The 20,644-nt window shown below is 43.9% G+C and overlaps 1 protein-coding gene across 2 annotated transcripts; it reads left to right on the top strand.

Moving 5' to 3' along the window:
* The first annotated feature begins 1,011 nt into the window (after nt 1-1,011).
* Nucleotides 1,012-20,592, top strand: LOC129173955 (collectin-12-like). 2 transcript variants are annotated; one of them, XM_054765383.1, is made up of 10 exons: nt 1,012-1,272; nt 1,792-1,842; nt 14,449-14,571; nt 17,049-17,135; nt 17,207-18,250; nt 18,338-18,835; nt 18,906-19,042; nt 19,339-19,448; nt 19,999-20,144; nt 20,217-20,592. In XM_054765383.1, the coding sequence occupies exons 1-10, from the start codon at nt 1,266-1,268 to the stop codon at nt 20,231-20,233; spliced, it is 2,220 nt and encodes a 739-aa protein (XP_054621358.1). In that variant the 5' UTR covers nt 1,012-1,265; the 3' UTR covers nt 20,234-20,592. The 2 variants fall into 2 exon arrangements, with proteins under 2 accessions (XP_054621358.1, XP_054621357.1); XM_054765382.1 differs by having other exon boundaries at nt 20,214-20,592.
* Nucleotides 20,593-20,644: the final 52 nt, after the last annotated feature.

The raw sequence follows: 20,644 nt of genomic DNA, 5'->3' as shown, positions 1-20,644 counted from the left end.
TCTATTTAGTTTTTGCAAGAATTATCAAGTCATTGAGCGAAATGATATTTAAAGCATTTCTTCTCATATGCACACAATATCAAGTGGACAGGGATGGAGGGGTGGTGTCTGATATTCGGTATTTTTGCGATATGAATTCCATAAAAGTATTCTGTTACTCACAAGTACCATAAAATAACAGGACCAAACAGATCAGCACAAAATGGTCTGCAAACCCAACCAACGCCGTCAACATTTCCCCACCATATATGACGTAATGAAGAAAGAAAAGGGTACATATTTTAGTAATACATTAGCTTATGTCATCCTTCGTGTGATATGCTAACATCGATGTTACAAATTCTACAAAAAGCATGACTGCTTTTCTTTAAGTATGGACAATACGCCTCCCGTTTCCCGAAATTAATTTTAATAGTTACACAACTTTTGTTTTCTTTTTGGCGAAGAAGGCGATGTCTTCATGTGCTTCTACAGCCATTTCTTGTCTGTCTCGCGCTGTCGATTTGATTGAATCACGTGACGTGTGTGCCTGTAAACCGATGTTTACCGAGTGTTGCCGAGGTCGGGCGGACCGGACGCTGTACTACTCCTGCAGGCTGGAAACTGAATACCTGAAAGGTGTCACAACCGCATACCATCTATGACTTGCCCTTCATAATAAAGGTTTGTACGTAAACTCCACTTTTGAGTTGAACATTCCGTTGTTTCGTTATTATAAACAAGTTGAGCGTTCATCAGTGACATATGTCAATAATATTATACATGAAGTTATAATACCGTAGTCACGGTAAACATTAACATAGATTTTGTAACTGGATTTTTTTTTAGGAATACACACAATAGAGAGCGTTTTAGAGGTTCGAAAAGTTTATTGCAAAAATCCAAATCGTGTTTTTGTTCTGATGACTGAATCGATGCTGTTGATGAAAATGAACCAACGATAATGCGCGAAACCTTAATTTTGAAAGGGCCACCGGAAGTAACGAGGTTTAGCTTGACTGTCCTAGCAGACAAGAGACAGGACTGGCGAACAAGAAGCATCACATCACTCCTGCTCAAAGGTGTGTGAGGAAGACTTTAACATTTGAAGATTTTGCTTAGTCTTTCTCTTGCTCCTTTTTTTGGCTTTTTTTTTCTACCGCCGTTGTCGTCCATAACCCGGAAAACAAACTTTGGACTTTTTTGGTACCGGATGCTGAGATGCGCACAAAGTGACAGCGGTCCTCTGTCCTCTTCCTCTGTCCTCAGCGAGCTATAACAACGCAATGAAAGGTACGTGGTCCCGCCGTGCTGTTTTGTTACTTTTCATTCCTCTGTATTGTTACACTTTGTAGAAATGCACACCTTGACATTCTATTCATGAACTGTGATGCTTCTGCATGCATGTTAGTACTGCACTGCATGCCCCTCAAATAATAGTACAAAGTGATGCACGGTAATGCTGCTTCTGACTGACGTCACAAAACTCTCATCAGTGTTGCCCATGACCCCCCCTCCGGGCAGCCCCCCAGTCCCATCTGTTTCCCATCAGGCCTGATGTTGCTCAGTGTAGCAGAGAGTAATTAGCTTTACTGTCAACAAACTAAAGCCTGTTGCTTTTACAGCTCTCACACACACATACACCTACATAGTGTATGTACATTAAATGTACACACACTAGAGATGATCTACGTCAGATGCTTCCACTTCGCCCAACATTCTTCTTGCGGGAATTCCAGTTGTCTTTGTTTGCATCCAAAGTAGCGTGACTCCAAACTGTTGATGTCATGTGTTTCTCATTATGTCACACAGACGACTTTGCAGACGAGGAGGAAGTACAGTCTTTTGGATACAAGCGGTTCGGTGAGTGTTCTGCGTTGTTCTTGTTGCTTGTATGAGCAGAGGCATTTGGCTTCATGGGAAATGTTCCTGACAGTCCCAACACATCCGAACCCACCAGAGGTGGCGCTGAAAGGGTTGAGAACGGTGTAAAAATGTTATCCGAAGCCCTCCCCACCCTCCAAAAAAAGTGCTGATTCACACAAACATGACAGAACCTCAAATATGTGAAACTTGAACTATTTCACTACTTTTATTTTGTCACCTCATCGCTTGAAGCACGCCAGAGGCTCCTATTTGAGGAAATGAGGTTACATATTACATGTCACATACATGTTACATATTTATGGACTGAGTCTAGATGCGTGCACATTTTTATGGCTGCAAAGCATCGTGGGCGTACCTACTGCTTCCATGTCTTTCTGCTGAAAATGTGAATTTGGATCTCATCAAGTGGTACTGAACGCTCCATCTTGGCAGGGGAGACTTCAAACTGTGTTCAAAGACATTCTGTGTCACCCGAGTAGAAGCATCCTGTTTGTTTTTGCCAGGCGGGAGGAACACGAAGAACACGAGGGCCGCTGTTGTGACACGGCCGTTATTTAGGGGCCGCTCCTGAGGCTTCGCAGCTCCATGAGGTGCAAGCCAACATGCATGAATCACAGTCAAAAGGCAGGCTCGCGTCACGTTTTGTTTAAATACTTTTTTACGAGGGTGCACGCAATTACAAACACGAGTTATATGCACACGCATATACTTACACCGATGCACACACATACGCGTACATGCAGCACACGTGTGACTTCATATGCCAATCCTGCCAAGTTGAAGCCTGGAAGTCTGCCACAGCGCTCAGGTTGCAACATATTTCTACGACTGTGTAGTGGTTGACATAAACGGCCATCACTTGAAAAAGACGAGCTGATGAATGATGAAGACCATGCTAGTATTGTGCACCATGCTAGTATTGTGCATGTACGTGTTCGAAACAGCAGCAGACGTATAAAGGGGTAATGGCCAGTGTTGGGTAAATTAGTTTAAAAAAGTAGTTATAGTTAGTAGTTACTTTCCCAATTCATTGTAATTAGTTACCATAGAAAGTAAAGTTCCTTTTTTGAAAAAACTTCAAAAAAGAAATGGGATTTACAGTAGATGCTTGACGAGATAAGAGTTACTCGGACAAACACTTCCTTGTGGGAAGTAATAATGTGCTCTTCACATGCGTGTAGAAGTAGCGCCCGTACTTGCATCCTGAAAACGGTGCTTTTAACTCCACAGACCGTTCTGGCTCGTCAAGTTCTCTTGTGTGGCTTAGAGATGTGACGTTCGCTAACAAATCCAGTCTTTTGAACGTCTCTTTTGGGTGAACGACGAGAATTGATTTCCTTTTTATATCTTATACATTTGTATCAGCGAAATCATCGTTAAAAGAGCCTTTCAAAAGACTGAAGTCATTCGCCAAGGTCACATCTCCATTAGTGAGCCAGCCAGCTGATCACAGCTGTTAGATATCCCATAGTAGTTACTGGCAAACAATAACGACGTTAGTAACACCTCCCAACATTGTTTATGACAAAGGATGTCGACATGGCACTGTGAAGGAGCTTGGTTGATCTGAAGCCTGGTAGTTTGTTCCAGTACACCAGGGGCCGATACCCATACCAATATCGGGGGCTGGAAAAAGCCGATATCCGATATATCGGCCCAAATCCAATATATTGGCCGATAAACGATTATATCGGCCAATATATGAAATAAATGCATTCATATGCACAGGATATACTGTATACTGGACATGAACAAATTCTTATAATACCCAAAATATGATTCATCATAAAGAAGCAGAAGACTACTAAATTCAAATAAATTAATTTTAAAGTAATACATTATGTGTTTGTAAAATGCTTAGTCACAAAAACATCTTGCTGGACAATAGTGGTGCTACAAATTATTGCCAATAAACGATATTATCGTATATTTTGAGACAATTTTTTCATTAATGTAATGATATTCCATCCGTCCATTTTCTATGCCGCTTATCCAAATTAGGGTCGTGGGGTCATGCCGGAGCCTAGCCCAGCTGACTTCAGGCGAGAGGCGGGGTACACCCTGGACTGGTCGCCAGCCAATGGCAGGGCACATATAGACAAACAACCATTCACACTCACATTCATACCTATGGACAATTTAGAGTCTCCAAATAACATAACTTATTTTTGGAATGTGGGAGGAAACCGGAGTACCCGGCGAAAACCCACGCATGCTCGGGGAGATTCAAACCCAGGTCTCCCGACCTGTCTGGCTAACATGCTAACCACTCAGCCACCGTGCGGCCTGTAATGATGACACGTGGCATAATAATGCACATACATCGTATCAAAGACAATAAACTTTCATTTCATTTTTAACATTGTAATTGGAATGTCAAGCGCTTTTAAATAAAATAAACCAAACAAACAAACAACATAATAAATAAAAAAAAACAAAAGAAGACAACAAAAAAAACTCCAATGAAAATAAAATGGACTCTCCAATAAAAACCAGACACGACATGAAATAAAATGGAGGATCAAGTCTCTGTAAACAAAAGTGCACTTTAATAAATAATGAACATCGGGTATTATTCCTTAACAGTTACGTTTAACATGTCGTGAACAACACAAGCATGCACCATTTTGCGCTTTTTCGTTGTTTATATTTACTTATACTTACTTTATATCCTAAAATCATTAGACCGAGCAGAATAACAGACCACTGTGCCACACTTGTTGATAATATATCCACCAATGACTGTGATAATGACCAACTAGTGGCACTTTTGAACAAATGCGACATGTCGGCTCGTCTGTGTCCATGGGCTCACCTTGTTCATTCTGGTCCCACACGAGCGCTGTGGCATTCGGCTTCCAGAACATCTCTTTCGTGCCATATTTGTGTTTGCTCACTCGCGGGCTGCAGCACTCGGGGCCCCGCCTCACCAAAGATTGACTGACAGGAGGGTTCACTCGCTCCGCTCATTCCGCTTTAGAACCAACGTGCCCAGGTGTTGAGGCAGATGCACAGAGTGAACTCTTGTCATCTTGCCTGTTTGGTAGAGAGAGAGGAAGAAAACCAACACGCATGCACATGTCAATTTATTGAGGCCGGCAAAATTAGCTCGCTCGTTTTTATTTATCGTGCAGTTAATTGATTTATTGATTATCGTGACAGGCCTACGAGTAATTACGGCTTGGCTTTTGTCCTTTTTCGGTGCCTGTTTTCCCCTCGCTCCTTTTGTTCTTGTACTTTTATTCTCAAAGGGCTTGGCCTCTGCATCAGGGTCTTTACCTACCCAGATGTCAGCTTTGTTCAGAAAGCTTAGCATATATTGACCTACGTTGGTGTTGCTTTTACCATCTTTGTAGTACAAAATGTTACAAATTCCCCCCCCCACACACACTCCCACCCCCACTTTCATTCTTACGTATGCAACGTTTGCTGGAACAAGTCTGAACATTCCTGGCTGAAGGATTGGATGGGGAGTCTCTCTCTTGTACCCAAAAGGAAGCAATCTAGTTCCTGTACTTAGTATGGTTTGCATGAAATCGTGCCTTGTCTCGGTTTGGTCCGATGGGCTTCTTTGGCGCAGAACGATCCCCCCCCCCGCCAAACAACCACCTCCTCGGCTAATACCTCATCCATCTTGGTTATGTCAAACGTGGTCTTGTTGCAGATCAGCAGCATGACAAGTTGAACATGTACCGTGCATCACTGAAGAGTGAGCTTTAAACGAGGATGTTCTCGTGTCTGGCAGAGACAGACGGGAGGGGAGATAAGACTTGTTATCAAGGAGAGAGGGCATATTTCATCCTGAGAGATGCAAAGGGAGTGAAGGGGAAGCGGGAGAAGGTGGAAGAGATACAGCCGGTGTTAAAGGGAATAACAGGAAGTGGATTGATGGACCCGGAGGAGCATGACAGGACCTTCTGGTGAGCATACGAGGCAACTAAAGTGGCATGAAAGGAACCCTGAAGGACTGAGACGCGTCATTCCTACAATTCGGTGCCATTTCAGAATTGTAACTAAAAAAAAAAAATGTTTTCCTTGGCAGGAATGTTTCATATTATCTGAATGAGGGCTTATTTAACAACAAGAAAAACAACCTCAGGATATTGAATCCTAATAGCTGTGCGCAGATTCTTAGCATGCAACATTGTCCAAATGTCCACCCTGTTACGGGACATAGTCTTGCACTTTTTACATTTTTGAAGACCCAAAATGTCCCTCATTGTTTCCATAAAAGCACCCATTTTCTTGAAAAAAAAGCATCTTTTATTGTAGCTTCAACACTTCATTTGCCATAAAAGAACGTTGATTCTACATGTGCCTTGTTTTTAACCGATTTCAGTTGTTCAATTCATTCACCATGTTAATAACCAAAATATGATTACATACAATGTAAAAAAAATACAAGGGTAACAGGGTGGACACAGCAGGAACAGGATAGGGTGGACATATTATATTGTATAACCATGCATTGCATTAAAAGAAAAGAAAAGGCCGTTGATTTATTTTGTCAGACCCTCACCATGAAACAAACGTGTCATCTAATTTTACTGTGAAAATAATGCACACCCAACAAAACTTAGTTATGGTTAACTCATTTGTCTAACGGATGTTTTGTTTGCAGGTTGTGGTGCAAACATGAGGCACACAACCTGCTCATCGCCCAACCAGCCTGCCTCCTCCTCTCTTGGACTTGGCCAGTAAAACTTTAGATTTGATGTATTTTGCATGTTTTTCAGGGTCTGCATGACACACTGTCCTACGGCGCCTTTTCTCCTGCAGATAGCGTAGCATTTCCTGACAAATACGCGCTTGCTGTTTATTCAGCCCCTTTAAAGAACGTGTAAGAACCTAATGTATAAAGAAAAATGACAGAAAGAAAGATGAACTACCAACAAATGCTGGAAAGAGTTCATCACCTCCTTCAGAAGTCCACCCTGTTATTATGAGTCCAACCTCTTACTGTGCAAAATGGTAACAGGGTGGACATTTTAGGATAAAGGATGCGTTAGGATGAGAAACATGGTAGTACCTGGTGACCTCAGAGGAAGGTTTACAACATATTTGGTAACCACATTTTAAAATTCGCAAAAAATGGTCATATTAAACAGTAAAGTAGCATAACGGGGCGGACGGGTTCATCATTACCACATCAGAGGGACATTCTCAAAGGTTAAAGGCTACCCCACACAGGAACACAACTTATTTTGAAGTTTAAAACATTATATTTCAAGCACTTATTAATATAAAGTTAAAAAAAAAGACATTTGTCCAGAAAATACATAACAAAAACAAAAAATGTTATCACTTAAGCTAGCATATGTGGGGACATGCCAGTTTGCAAAAAAAACGTATTCTCAGTTAGTGGACTTACAGTTTGAAATGTGATTGTTGAAATTAAAATTGGAGTGCTTTTTTAAGCGAAATATAGCATGTAATGTCACGGGGACACGAATGGCACGGAATTGTAGGAATGACCAAGATATTAGTTGGAATTTATAATGAAATAAATCATCAACTTGCTAGTTATCTTATATGTCATAAAGAGACACATGGTTTAGCATTCCAGGTGTACTGGACTCCACCGTTTCAAGGTTTCCCGTAGGATTTTTTGAAGCTGTGGTGGTGGGCTGCGTGGGAGGGCGGCCTGTTCTGCTGCGTCCGCCATTTTTTTTTTATGACAAATAGCAATTTTTTATGACGTGTTTATTCATTAACTTCTTTATTTAACTTGTATGTAATCTAATGGCAAAGTTGATAACAAGACAAAATGATAACAAGAGAGCAAGGTTGTTAAGTGACACTTTAAAAATATAAGTCGTGCTGCTGATCGTAGGTCGTCGCTAGCTCGATGCCGCCAAACGTCAGAAAGCGGAATGATCGAAACGTGAGCGATTACACACGCTTGGCATGGATAGGCTTAGCATGTGACATTTTACGGGCTGTTGTTCATTCCCAGAGCAAAGTGAAAGTCAACACAAGACGTGTCGCGTATCTGGTCACGTATGCCAAGTGCCACAGGCGATTTCGGTGCATGCTTATCAAAATAAAACACCGTGAAAAATGTTTATGATATTTTAAATCATTTTCAAACTAATTGTGGCCAATACGGTCAGTATGTGCGTCAATAATAAGCTATACAGTATATCCATTCATACAGTACAGTATATTACCTAACATTCTTTTCCAGTTTTTAAGTTGTGGTGGCTTTTATTTTGTAGTGGCGCACCGCAACGATCAATTACACGTAGCGGAAACCCTGCGCTTGATGGAAACGTGTCCCTTGCGGTGAGATGACAAACTGGTGGCTTAATCTCATCAACATAAAGCACCTTCAAGAGCAGCCATGTTGAAAGGCACATATGCTGCTAGTTATTACGTTCCGACACACCTTTTGGTGACCCAAACCCTCCCCTCCTCATCCCTTCGACTCCAGTGCTCGCACGGCATAATGACCCCGGTGTCCTTGACGTGACCCGCATCCAGACGTCAGGGGAGCGGCTTGCCTGGGCCTTGTATGGGGTTCGATAGGAGGGTTTGACTCATTGATTTGGAGAAACAACAGAAAGCAATCCAAGGCACCTGAGTTCTTTTAGCGTCTCCTGTGAAAACCCCCTCCATGTTCAATGTTGGCAAGGTACTACTCTTTTGTTCTGCGGGCGTGCGCACATGTGTCAGTGTGTTCCTCCCCCCCAAAATGAATATAGAGCGTCTCAAATTACGTCATGGCTTTACATTTGCAAGTCTCTGACGTCCGTCAAGGTCTAAAATCTCTAACACTTCCCAGCAGGAGAACACGCTTTTACAATGAATTTGGGATTCTAATTCAGCCCCTTTTGGTCCAAGCTCTAAAAGCTTTCACATCTCAGTCAAAAATGGTTATGAAACTGGAAGAAAGGGGAAAGCAACAGGCAGCCAAGATCAACTCACAGCATCCTGGTTTGGAAAGTGGAGAGGAATAATAACGACTATCACATTTAACATGTCAGGGCAGGCGCTAAGTCAAAGTATTAGCATGTTCACACGTCAAATCATTTGGTAGAACGAAGCCTCAGCAAAGACCAAGGCCCTGCCCACATGGAAACGTCCCTCTGATTTGAAGTACAGATCACCGGGTGAAAATGATGCAGTATACAAGGCACACCCACGTTCAAACAGAACCATGTGACGCTGAAACCATAGAAGAAGAAAGAACGCAGGCACATAAAGTCCGTCGTCTTCCGTTTTCTAGGGCCCGTCCGGACTGATTCTGAAGTGGAACGACTTAAGCGAGTCATGTTGGAGGATAAGACAAAAAATATCAGAAGAATGTTGACAGCGTGAGTCGTGCCAGACGATATCATGGCGTGTTTTCAGAAAGTAGTGGTTTGCTTGTCCGCATGGCGTGATCGGATTTTTTCCCACTCTGGAAGCTGTTTTCAAAAAATACCGTTTCAGGGCACCCAGAACGCCGTCGCCATGTCGATGAACAGCTGAAACGATAAAATACTTCATGTTTTCAGTTCAAAACGTTCACATGTGGACGGCCCCTAATGAATACATTCGTCAATGTTGCATTTGATTCAGATGTAAATCACTTTCTATTGAAAGAGATGAGATAAATTGTGTGATGAGATAACGACACTGACTCAGCGTTTCTTCCTAATAACTTAAGTGCTATCCACACGGAAACGTTTTCAGGTCAAAACAGAAAAGTATTTTATCGTTTCAGCCTCTCATCCACACGCAAACGGCGTTCTGGGTGCCCTGAAACAGTATTTTTTGAAAATGGCTTCCAGCGTGGGAAAATCTGAAAACGCCGGCTTGCCGAACCGCTGTTTCTCAGAAACGATGATGCCACCGAGCCGTCGCGTGACCGGAAGTGAGCTTTGATGACAAGCCGGCGGACGTGACCCACCCCAGTTGACATTCCTCTGATATTTACTTTTCTTTTTCTCGAAAATGAATCGTAGAAGTAAAAGTCTAGATGAGCCTTGGAAACCGGAAGACGACGGACTTTCTTCTTCTATAGTTTGGTGCGTCACGCGGTTCCGCCTGAGTGTCTGTTCACAGCGCCACACGCAGGTGTTCCTTGTGTATTACATTGTATTCACCCAGTGATCCCTTCCCGTCCGGGTGCTAATAATCAGGCACGGCTCGCCAAAAAAATTTAAAAATCCCAGGAACGTTCCCGTTTGGACAGGGCCTTAGTAGCCAAGAGGTCGTCTGGTGTGTAATAGCTGTTGCTTCCTCTCCTCTAACATCAACTATCATCTGAATGCGGTATGGCAGCACCACACAGCTCGTTTCTTTCTGCCAGACGCGAGCTTTGCCGTCATTTCGACATGCCACGCCCCCCTTTGCATGTAACCGCAGACCACCCAGAAAAAGCCCCGGCACCCACAATGCATCTTACTGTTCCGTTGTTGCTCACCCTGGTTGTCTTTGTGTTTGCTCTTGGTGGTTTTGGACGTTTCCCCGTGTAATGTTGGAATTGATTGTTCTTGGTGTCGTTTGCCTTCGCGTTATGTTCTGAATTATTCTTGTGTGTCATCCACACTTTATTCATTCAAACGCTTTGTGGATTTATGAGTCTATCAGTGAAGCAATCAGAGGTTGGACCAGACCCCTCAATCTTAATTCTTTATCTACTCGGGACATTCTGGACTTGATAAGTAAGCTTCCAACTTTGTAGGAGCAGTTTGGGGAAGATAAAGTACACTTCCTGACCCCAAACTCAGCAAACCCCTTTGGGATGAGAGCCAGGCCCTCTCGTAGGTCTTGTATCAGCATCATCTGACCTCACACATGTTCTTCTTGAAAGTTTCAGCTAGCCCAACTGTGACACCACAAGAACCGGATCTCAAATCCGACAGAGTGGATGATGAAGTGCATGATCAGCAAATCCCTGAGGGATCCGACAACAATCCTCGCGTCTGTCATTTGGATTTAAGAACCTAACCTCATCCTAATGCGGTGCGGTGATGGGAGGGTTATCTCTCCACATTTTGAACACTCTCGGAGACATAAACACAAAGTTCTCCTTTATCCCAAAATGTTTCCCACAGCCGAGCCAGGCGGAGAAGCACATGCCTCAAATTCTCATTTTTGGAGGGTTTATTATCCCAGCTGCTCATCAGAGGGAAAGTGTTATTTGATTTGGGCATTACTCCCAACTAGCGACACTTAAATGTTTATTTTTCTTTCAAGCACTTGCGTGGGCTGTGCAGATACTTGAAAAGAAAATGACTACCACCTCGCTTCGTTGCATCTAAGTTTAGTGTCAGCCTTTTGGGTTGGATTGTTTCTAGTGGATGAAGTTCCTCGGCTTGTTTTTCTTGTCCTGCTTCGGTGCATTCCCACTTTGGATTGTATTCGCTGGTGTCGTATCGCTCGATGCTAATGAGGCGGAGGCTGCAGACACACTGCAACGTTTGCAGTGTTTCAAACTCCGGTGGTTTGCTTTGTAACACAACCCCAAGTCACTCGGCACGCCCCTAATCCCTCCACTGAGTGGGTCCATTCCCGATTCCTATGCCATTGTTGATTTAGTTTTCTAGAAAGTTGACTTGTTTGTCTTACTGAAGCAAGCCGAGTCTTTGCAGAGCCCAACAAGAAGCTGCAATGCAAATCAACTTCTTGGCTGTTTTTATTGGAAGATGTTACATCTTTTCACTCACAAAAGCTCAACGAAAAGCTCAACAAAAGCTTACCTTTAGACAAGAGGGAATGCACTATTATGTATTATATTGCATAATATTAGCCAGCACGGGCAAAGAATGCAAAAAAGTAGCATATCAGTGCTGTATCAAAAAATAGCTGTGCAGCATTTATGTGAATGTTTATTTTAAAGAATAGACAGTAGCTATTAAAATCCCATTTTTTGTGTTTTAGCCACCCACTACGTACAGCAAGTCACCTTTTTTCTTGCATTTTCTTAGGCATACATGTAACTTGTCATTATAAAACCATCTTCCTTGTTCTTTTTTATTTATTTATTTTGAATTGGACACAGTCCTGTTGAGGCTGTGCTACAAACAAAGAATGCGTGACAGCTTTCTCACCTTCCTGATCTTTAAATCCCTCCTTCAATCTCTGCTTTCTGGCGTGGAATGAAATATCACTTCCAAACCATTGAAACGTCTCCCTGGGTTTTAATTACACTCTCAAGAAGCTTGGGAAAAGACCTTCAGGTCTTGTTTTTGAATGTCGAACGTTCTTTTCAACCTTTTTGAGAGCACAAGTTGGGAATAAAAACATGTTTTTAATGAGAAGCTAATGAGGTTTTAAGCTTGTTTTAAGCTTGCTGTTGAAAAATAGGGACATAAAAGAAGCTCCTGGCGTGCATCACTGTCACATTCCAAGATCCACATGGATGGAATTTTTTTTTTTATGTTTGTTTTTCAAGAAAAGCTGCACTTCAGGGTCACTGAAAGTCACTGATTCGTGTCCCCGAGCACAACTGGTTGCACACATGCGCCATTGTGAAGTGTGTTTGAGTCAACTCACATGAAACGTGTGTGAGACGACTCGCATGAAACATATGTGAGCGAACTCACTTGAAGCGTATGTACTGTGTATGTGAGTCAAATCACATGAAAGGTATGTGAGTCGACTCACATGAAGCGTATGAGCGTCCACTCACATGAAGCCTATGTGAGTCAACTCAGATGAAGCGTATGCGAGTCGACTCACACGAACCATATGTGAGCGGAATCGCATGGAACAGGAGTCGACTAAACCGAAGCGTATGTGAGCGGAATCAAATGGAACAGAAGTCGACTCAAACGGAGTGTATGTGAGCGGAATCACATGGAACATGAGTCGACTCAAACAAAGCGTATGTGATGTGACTCACATGAAAAGTATGTGAGACGACTCACATGTAACATGAGGGAACTCACTTGATGCGTATGTACTGTATATGAGTCAAATGACATGAAAGGTATGTGAGTCGACTCACATCGAACGTGTGTGTGAGTTGACTCAAATGAAGCATATGTGAGTCAACTCACATGAAGCGTATCAGCGTCCACTCACATGAAGCCTATGTGAGTCAATTCAGATGAAACATGTGTGAGTCTACTCACATGGAGCGTATGCGAGTCGACTCACATGAAGCGTTTGTGAGGGGACTCGCACGAAAGGCGCATGAGGCATACACGAGTCGACTGACATGAAGCGTTTGTGAGGGAACTCGCACGAAACGCGCATGAAGCGTATGCGAGTCGACTCACACGAAGCGTATGTGAGCGGAATCACATGGAACAGGAGTCGACTCAAACGAAGCGTATGAGAGTCGACTCACACGAAGCGTATTGTGAGCGGAATCACATGGAACAGGAGTCGACTCAAACGAAGCGTATGAGAGTCGACTCACATGAAGCGTTTGTGAGGGGACTCACATGAAAAGTATGCGAGTCGACTCACATGAAGCGTCTGTGCATCGACTTACATGAAACATATGTGAGTCAACTCACATGAAGCGTCCGTGAGTCGTGGGGCCTCCAACACCCCCCTCAAACCTGTGGTTGAGAAATGGTGGGGTTTGAGGTTACATAATGCTGGACTTGACGAAAAAATTCATTCAATTACATTTCCCAGTCGGAGTTGACTGTAACGAATGTGCACTCTGCTTCCTGGAAATGTGTTGTTACACTCGGGGAGGCAGGGAGTGTCGTAACCGCTCTTTGTGTTGCTTACCATGGAAACTCTGACACAGATTCACAGTAAATAAACAGAAGATTTTATGGGTTGAGTGGGAGAAAGTTTGTTACCTCTGCCAAGGAGGTCATGTTTTTATCGCTGTTAATTTCTTTGTTTGCATGAAAAAGTATCAAATAATAAATTCTCACAAAATTTCATAGAGGAGCGGCACATGGGCCAAGAAAGAACCTGTTACATTTTGGTGCAGATCACTAGTGTTTGGCACTTGGGTTCAGAGCAGTCTGATCAGGCCGGTGTGAGCCGCATGGTAATAATCCTGTCATAATTTCCTAGCTGCAACTCCAAATGATCTTTAAATACGTGACACAAATGATGCTTTTTGTTTTCCGGACCCGTACTGTACTGCCAACAGTATGCGTGTTCAAGTCAAGTTTTCAGTGGGGGTTCGGACTCGTGCTAGTGTGCAGTTTTGTTGCAGGTGTAAACTCGACCCTCTTTCTCACGTGCTTCCTGAAATGCAAATTAAACACAGCTGTGTTCCCGTAAGCACTACGTACTCCAAAGTCTTCTGTGTGGCTCCTAGACCTTTAGGTCGACTCCAGTCCTGGTTTTTATACGAGAAGCATGCCAAGGTCCACATTATATCACTTACAGGAGATTTGATTGACTTCATCAAGTTTATTGAAATCTTTTATCTGGTGGGGCCGAGGAAGAAAATAAGCAAGAGTGTAAACAGGTCTATGGGGGTTTGTTTTGCTGTCCTCTGCCCCTTCACCACCCGGGGCCATGAGGGAACTGTTTAATGTAGACTCCAGGCGCTGTTTGTCCAGATGTGGACTGGAGTCCTGGTGGTGGCCAATCCTAAGGTTAATACCTAAATCTGCTCCCTATGTAAAGAAGCACAATGGAAAGTCAAAAGTTTAGATTTTCTCCCCACAGGGATCCAGGAGGGCACCGAGTGCACCAAGTGTAAGAATGAATGGGCGCTGAAGACCTCCATAGCCTTGCTCTACGTCTTGTGCACACTCCTCACCATTGCTGTGGCTGTGCTTGGATATAAAGGTATGAAGGGGTTCCGAAAACAGGGGGCTGTTTTAAGAACACATTAAGTCCATTTGAAAAAAGATCAAAAACGGTCCCAGTCAGGTCAGGAATGGGCAGCTTCTATAATGAAGGGGGTCAATCAAATGCCACTGGGTCACGCGTGAGCTTGAGCCTATCCCATCTGACTTCAGTCATTAATTAATCTGTTGATGTGTTCGGGTCAGAATAAAGTCATAAAAGAGCATCAGACTGTGTGACGCTACACTTGCTTCCGTCATAACAAGAGATGTGTGGCTTGCCATGATGTGCATGCGTTAACTATGCAAAAAAAAAAAGAACGGAATTGATTAAATGAGCTAGTTTCTGCCATTAACGGGTTATTTTTGACACCCCTAGTCAGGATACTACTTATCTTAATGATTTGTGGTGTAGTGGCACCTCATTGTTGATAGTGTCTTCAAACATTTGTCTTTAAATGTCTTAAATGTATTTAAAGCCAATAAACAAGTGTTCCATTGCCCATCTTGGATGAAACACACGATTTTCAATCACGTTTATGTTTTCACGTCATCATGACACTCCATTTATTAGCTTGTTAGCTTCCTTTGTTGCGAGTGAACACTGGTATTTAAAGAGAGACTGGTAATGTTATTGGAGCTGGAACTAGTCAATGCGTTACAACAGTCACAGTTATTGTAAATGTTCGTTCGGAATTGGACGGGAAGGCGTTCACAACATTTTTAAGACTGGAAGTTAATCCGAGGGACAGATAAATCAAAGGCAAAGGCCGTACCTGGCCCACGGCCCACCAGTTGCCCATGTCTGGTCCAGATGAAGACTTGGGAAAAATTACATTTACATGTAACCGCACATCACTGTCAGTCTATATATATGATTCCCTTTTGCTCAGTTTGCCCTTGTTATGACCTTGCCTTTCCCTGGAACTGACTTTCTTCAGGCTTCTGACTAAAATGGCCTTATGGGGTGAGGTTATAGCACCACCTGCTGCTTTGGCATGCACTCCGCAGCCTGTCAATGTGTTTAATTGTGGTCAGATTTGTTTTAAAGTGTGTTTGTGTGCAGACAGATTAGTTTTGCAGCACACATAGTTCCAAAGTCTTGCTTTGACCGTGCTTTGAAATGTCCAAACAACTTTTGGTTGATAGTTTTTTCAAGGATTAACATACCATGAATTGAGAGCTCACACAAGTACAAAAATCTTTGCTGTTGTCTGAAGTTGGTTGTGTTCTTAGAGGTCTTTTTTTGTTTGGTTGTTTTCCTTATTGAAAGACAATGAAAAAACATGAACAGAACATGTGAGATGATTACAAAAATATGAAGCTGGGGTTAGAAATTTGGTCCAGTTCAAACTCAACAAAAGTTAACCGATAATGCCTCAAAAGCTCATTAATAAACAGGAAGTTAGGTTGCCCTAAACAAAGAAAAAGTCTGGCACATAACGGACAAACTGAACCTTCAAGTCGCAAGTACCTTTCTTTGTTTATTTTATCAAAGCTCACCAGGGGCTCCACTTCCCGGTTGTTTTTTTAAGTAGTGAAAAGGGGAAGAAGTTATGTTAATATGTGTTTGAGGTTGTGTGTCTCAAGCACAATGTCCCCTAGCGTTCTGAGCTCAGAGGTCCCGCCTTGCTTCACGCTGCACACTTTCATGCAAACTTAATCAATCCCAGATGGACAGCGAGGCGAAGGTGCAACTCAGTGCAACTCTGGTGAAAGCCCACCAACCAAATTGTGTTTTTACTGTCTAAAAACCAAAAGCCTGTAAAGGGAACACACAGGGACACAGTTCCATAACCACTTTTTAAATATAAACTTCGTTGTTGACTGATTCAATCTGATTATCTTCAATTGCAATGAGTTTAGCTAATTCACTGAATTTCCCAGGTTTGTTTTGTGAGGGAGTGATCCATCACTTTCTTGTCCCGTTTCCCCAAAAATTGCAGCTTTAGAGAAGCCCAAGGTGGTCTTCAGGTAAAGGACATGTCCCCCTGGTGAGGCTGGTGCTGGCCATAGGCTGATTTCCTGAAATCCAGACACATTCCAGAGGAAATGAACACCGGTGTCGCCTGTGGGGGAGTGAAGAGCATCCCCTGCCACAGCGTCGTCTTTGATCCCCATGTTTACTAAAGACCCCACCCCCGCAGGAACACCTCCTGTCCCATCCTCAGTCTTGTCGTCGCCCCCCCTCCGGCCCTCTTTATGAGCTCTATCTGTCTTTTTCTAAATTGAAAACCTCATTAAAGCTGATTTTGCTTGACCGCCGGCGCTTTTGACCTAATCCAAAGAGTTCCACCATTATTAAATCGGCGTCTACAAGATATGTCCAGTCATCTCTTCTTGTATTTGTTCATAAGCTTTATTGGTTTCATCTGATCCTTTTTCATAAATGATGTCTGGTCGCAGGCCATTCTGTCTGCTTAATAAAGCACAATGAGACAAACATGATGCCAACCTTCTTGTCGTGTTTGGTTGCAGTGGTGCAAAGAGTGGACAGCGTGTCTGCAGGCATTGCCAACTATGGAGGCAAGATTATTGCAGTGGAAACTGACTTGAAAAAGCTAGGTAAGTGGCTTGAATGTTCTTCCTTATGAAAATGCAGCTGTAGATGTAACAAGACAAATGTCGTTATTCAGATGATCAAACAGGGGAAAAGTCAGAGAACACCAGCACAGAGATCCAGACTTTTAAGAACAAGGTCAGGACACTTCAGATACAGCTGTCCATGATGGAAGAGCATATTCACAGTGACCAGGCCAAGTTGAGCCAACTGCAGAACCTCGGGTCAGACATCCAGAGCAGCCAGGGTTCCATTCAGGGTCTGCTGGATAGCAACACGGCCACCTTGCGCTTCGTCAACAGCACCTTACATTCTTATGGCAGCATCATTGAGGGTCTGCAAGATGACACAGTCAGGCTGCAGAGAGATCTTCAGCAGCAGGTGAAACTTCAGAACCAGGTCTTGCTGAGCATTGGCGGCCTGAACCTCACACAAGCCCAGCAGCGGGGCATCATTAACTCTCTGCACCGGGCCGTGGATGACACCAGTCAGAGCATTCAGAAAATCCGCAATGACTTTCAAAGCCTTGAGCAGACCACCCGTCAGACACTGTCTGATAGCGAGTGGCTCCGAAGTAAAGTGGACAATCTCCAGGTTCTGGCCACAAATGCCTCGATACTCTCCAAGGCCAACAACGACAGCTTGGAGGAGGTCGCATCCCAGCTGGCCTTCGTGTCAGACCAGTTACAGAACACCAGTGGCTTGGCTGACGCCCACGCCCAGGCCCTGAGGGAGATTCTCGACAGGCAAAAGGACTTTGGCAATGTTACGTCCTCTAAATTTGAGCGGCTAGAGGTCCGCCTCGATGAGTCAGAGCAGAGCATGGACCGTGTGACAGGCAACATCAGTTTTACCACGCAGCTCCTGGGCGCCATCAACCTCAACTTGAACGACCTGCGCTCTTGTTCCGAGACAGTTGGTCGTCACTCTGAGTTCTTGCTGAACCTCAACGATAGCATGGCTGACATGAGGACGGATGAGGCCGGCCTGAGATCGCAGCAAGAGGACCTGGCGACACGTTTGGACAAAGAGGTCACCAACCTCTCCATCATCATGGAGGAGATGAAGCTGGTGGACACCAAGCACTCCCAGTTAATAACCAACTTCACTATACTACAAGGCAAGACATGAATATATGTTTGTTTGTGTGTTCAAACAGATCTTATTTCACTTACAATACATTACATTACTTAATTTCATGTTTCAGGTCCTCCTGGTCCCAGAGGGCCAAGGGGGGACAAAGGGCCTTCAGGGCCATCTGGTCAACCCGGTCAGAAAGGCGAAAAAGGGGAAAAGGGTGCATCAGGGATACGGGGACCAAGAGGAGAGCAGGGTATTCCAGGCCCATCGGGTCTTCCAGGTTTAAAAGGTCTTCCAGGCGTCCCAGGCAACCCAGGGTCTAAGGGTCCCAGAGGGTCCGGAGGAAGAGCTGGACCTCCGGGAGGTAAAGGCGAGCCGGGCACTGCCGGTCTGCCTGGCAGAGATGGACAGCCTGGTCCACAGGGGGCACAGGGCCCACCGGGCATTCGAGGGCCAATGGGGCCAGCTGGAGAACAGGGGCCACGGGGACTGCAGGGACCAGTGGGGCCTCCAGGGCCAGCAGGGCCACCGGGACCATCAGGAATTCCCACACGTGGATCAGTTATTCCCTTGGGTCCAGTGTCTATGCAGGATGAAGCAGTAGCTCCAACACACTGGACACCAAGTAAAACCTCCCCCAAGGCCACCACCATGAATATTAAACAGGAACACTGATGTGATTGCTTGTTCTGCAGGATGTCCTTCCGAGTGGCTTCACTACAGAGACAAGTGCTACTTCTTCTCCAAAGACCAGCGCAGTTTTGATGATGCAAAGACCACTTGTGAATTCAACTCTGCTTCCTTGTTAATCATCAGTGATGCGGAGGAACAGGCGAGCCTTTTGCTGTTGCATTTGCATGACAATGACCACTGCCAATGTGGCTTTGCTTGTGTGTTCCCATTCCATTTTGGAAAGTGTCAAAAATCAGAAGATCATCCTGCATTTCTTTTTCCAATAGTTCTACATTAAATTCAAATATTATTTTTTAGGAGGTTATTTGAAATCAGTGTATTTGGAATCAAATACTAAAAGTTGTCAGTTATCCATAAAAGACTTGAATGAAAAATATGAACGCAGCATATGTCTTTCCTCCTCCATCATCTCACCTTTCTTGTGCTTCACCTCAGAAATGGCTGATGCAGCAGGCATCGGGGAAGGGCTACTTCTGGATGGCTCTGACCGACAGAGAGGAAGAGAATGTGTGGCGCTGGCTGGACGGCAGCGAGCCTGCATTCACGTCAGTACTCACTTATGTAGTACAATTTAAAGTAGTACCTTAATGCAGTGATCCCCAACCGGGGCCATTTGGTACCGGGCCGCACAGAAAGAAAAAATTATTTCCATGATGTTTTATTTTGAAAAGTGTCCGGATTCTCTCTGTTACATCCGTCTCACTTGACGCATGTCCATTGTGCGTGTGCTAACTTTCTCTCGCCGCACAGATAGACTACTACTGTATTTTTAGCAATTTTCTTTCACTTCATATTTGGTCTCAAATGCTGATACTATGTGGGGATGCATAACGGTAAGTTTTGATGACTTATTGAGTGCTAATGTGCACATTTGTCTTACGTGAATTCATGCTAGCACACTGCCTTTCACCACACACGTCAAACAGCGATGTAATAATCTCTCGGGAAAAACTCCAGAGATAAGATAAATTACATCGCTATAATGTACAAACCCCAACCGTTGCCCACCGCCGCGCGGTCCGTGGTTAGGGACCACTGCCTTAATGCATAGCTACAGTACCAGGTGTAACTGAACAGTAACATCGCCCCCTGCAGGAAGTGGAAGGCCGGCCAGCCTGACAACTGGGGTCACGGCCATGAAAGTGGGGAGGACTGTGCAGGTCTCATCCACCAAGGCTTGTGGAATGACTTCTCCTGTGGAGACCTCATAAACTACATTTGTGAGAAACAACAGGAGACAAGTATGTGTCTCCATGACCTGTCTTTGTTTCACTAGCGTTGAAGTGTTCCTAATGACATTTACTCCACAGCAGGGAGCCCGGGCTCCTAGCGCTGACTTGCAAGGTGGCGGGTGTGGTGCTGGGATTCCAATGAGCAGCTAGACTGGACCTGCTTGGTTCTGGTCCAAATGGAAACAACAAAGGGACACATTTGGGCCTATGAAAACTTTCTCTTCCCAAGGGTCCAATGAGTGCAATACAGCAGACAGCCAAAGAAAGACAAGCTATCATTTTTGACTGCTTGATATATATTTTGATGGTACATGTTATATATTTTACTATCCTTGTCATGAATGTCAGTTATTACCTGATGAATTTATTGGACATTGATTTAGGTTTAGTCGTGCCTTGTGTCCATGAAGAAGAAGCTCTCAGGTCAATACAACAAATAAATATGACAAATCCATCATTATTTGTGTTAAGTTTATGTTTATTGGGACTGAATCATGCTGTTTCTACAT

This window comes from Dunckerocampus dactyliophorus, chromosome 21 (assembly GCF_027744805.1).
Source record: "Dunckerocampus dactyliophorus isolate RoL2022-P2 chromosome 21, RoL_Ddac_1.1, whole genome shotgun sequence".
In the NCBI taxonomy this organism is placed as follows: Eukaryota; Metazoa; Chordata; class Actinopteri; order Syngnathiformes; family Syngnathidae; genus Dunckerocampus; species Dunckerocampus dactyliophorus.
Note: the sequence above shows the minus strand (reverse complement) of the source record. Positions and strands in the feature narration are given on the sequence as shown.

Coding starts and splice junctions, on each gene's coding strand:
- LOC129173955 (XM_054765382.1), top strand. Junction 1,843..14,448: donor TTTTGGATACAAGCGGTTCG/GTGAGTGTTCTG, acceptor TTCTCCCCACAG/GGATCCAGGAGGGCACCGAG. Junction 18,251..18,337: donor CAACTTCACTATACTACAAG/GCAAGACATGAA, acceptor TTCATGTTTCAG/GTCCTCCTGGTCCCAGAGGG.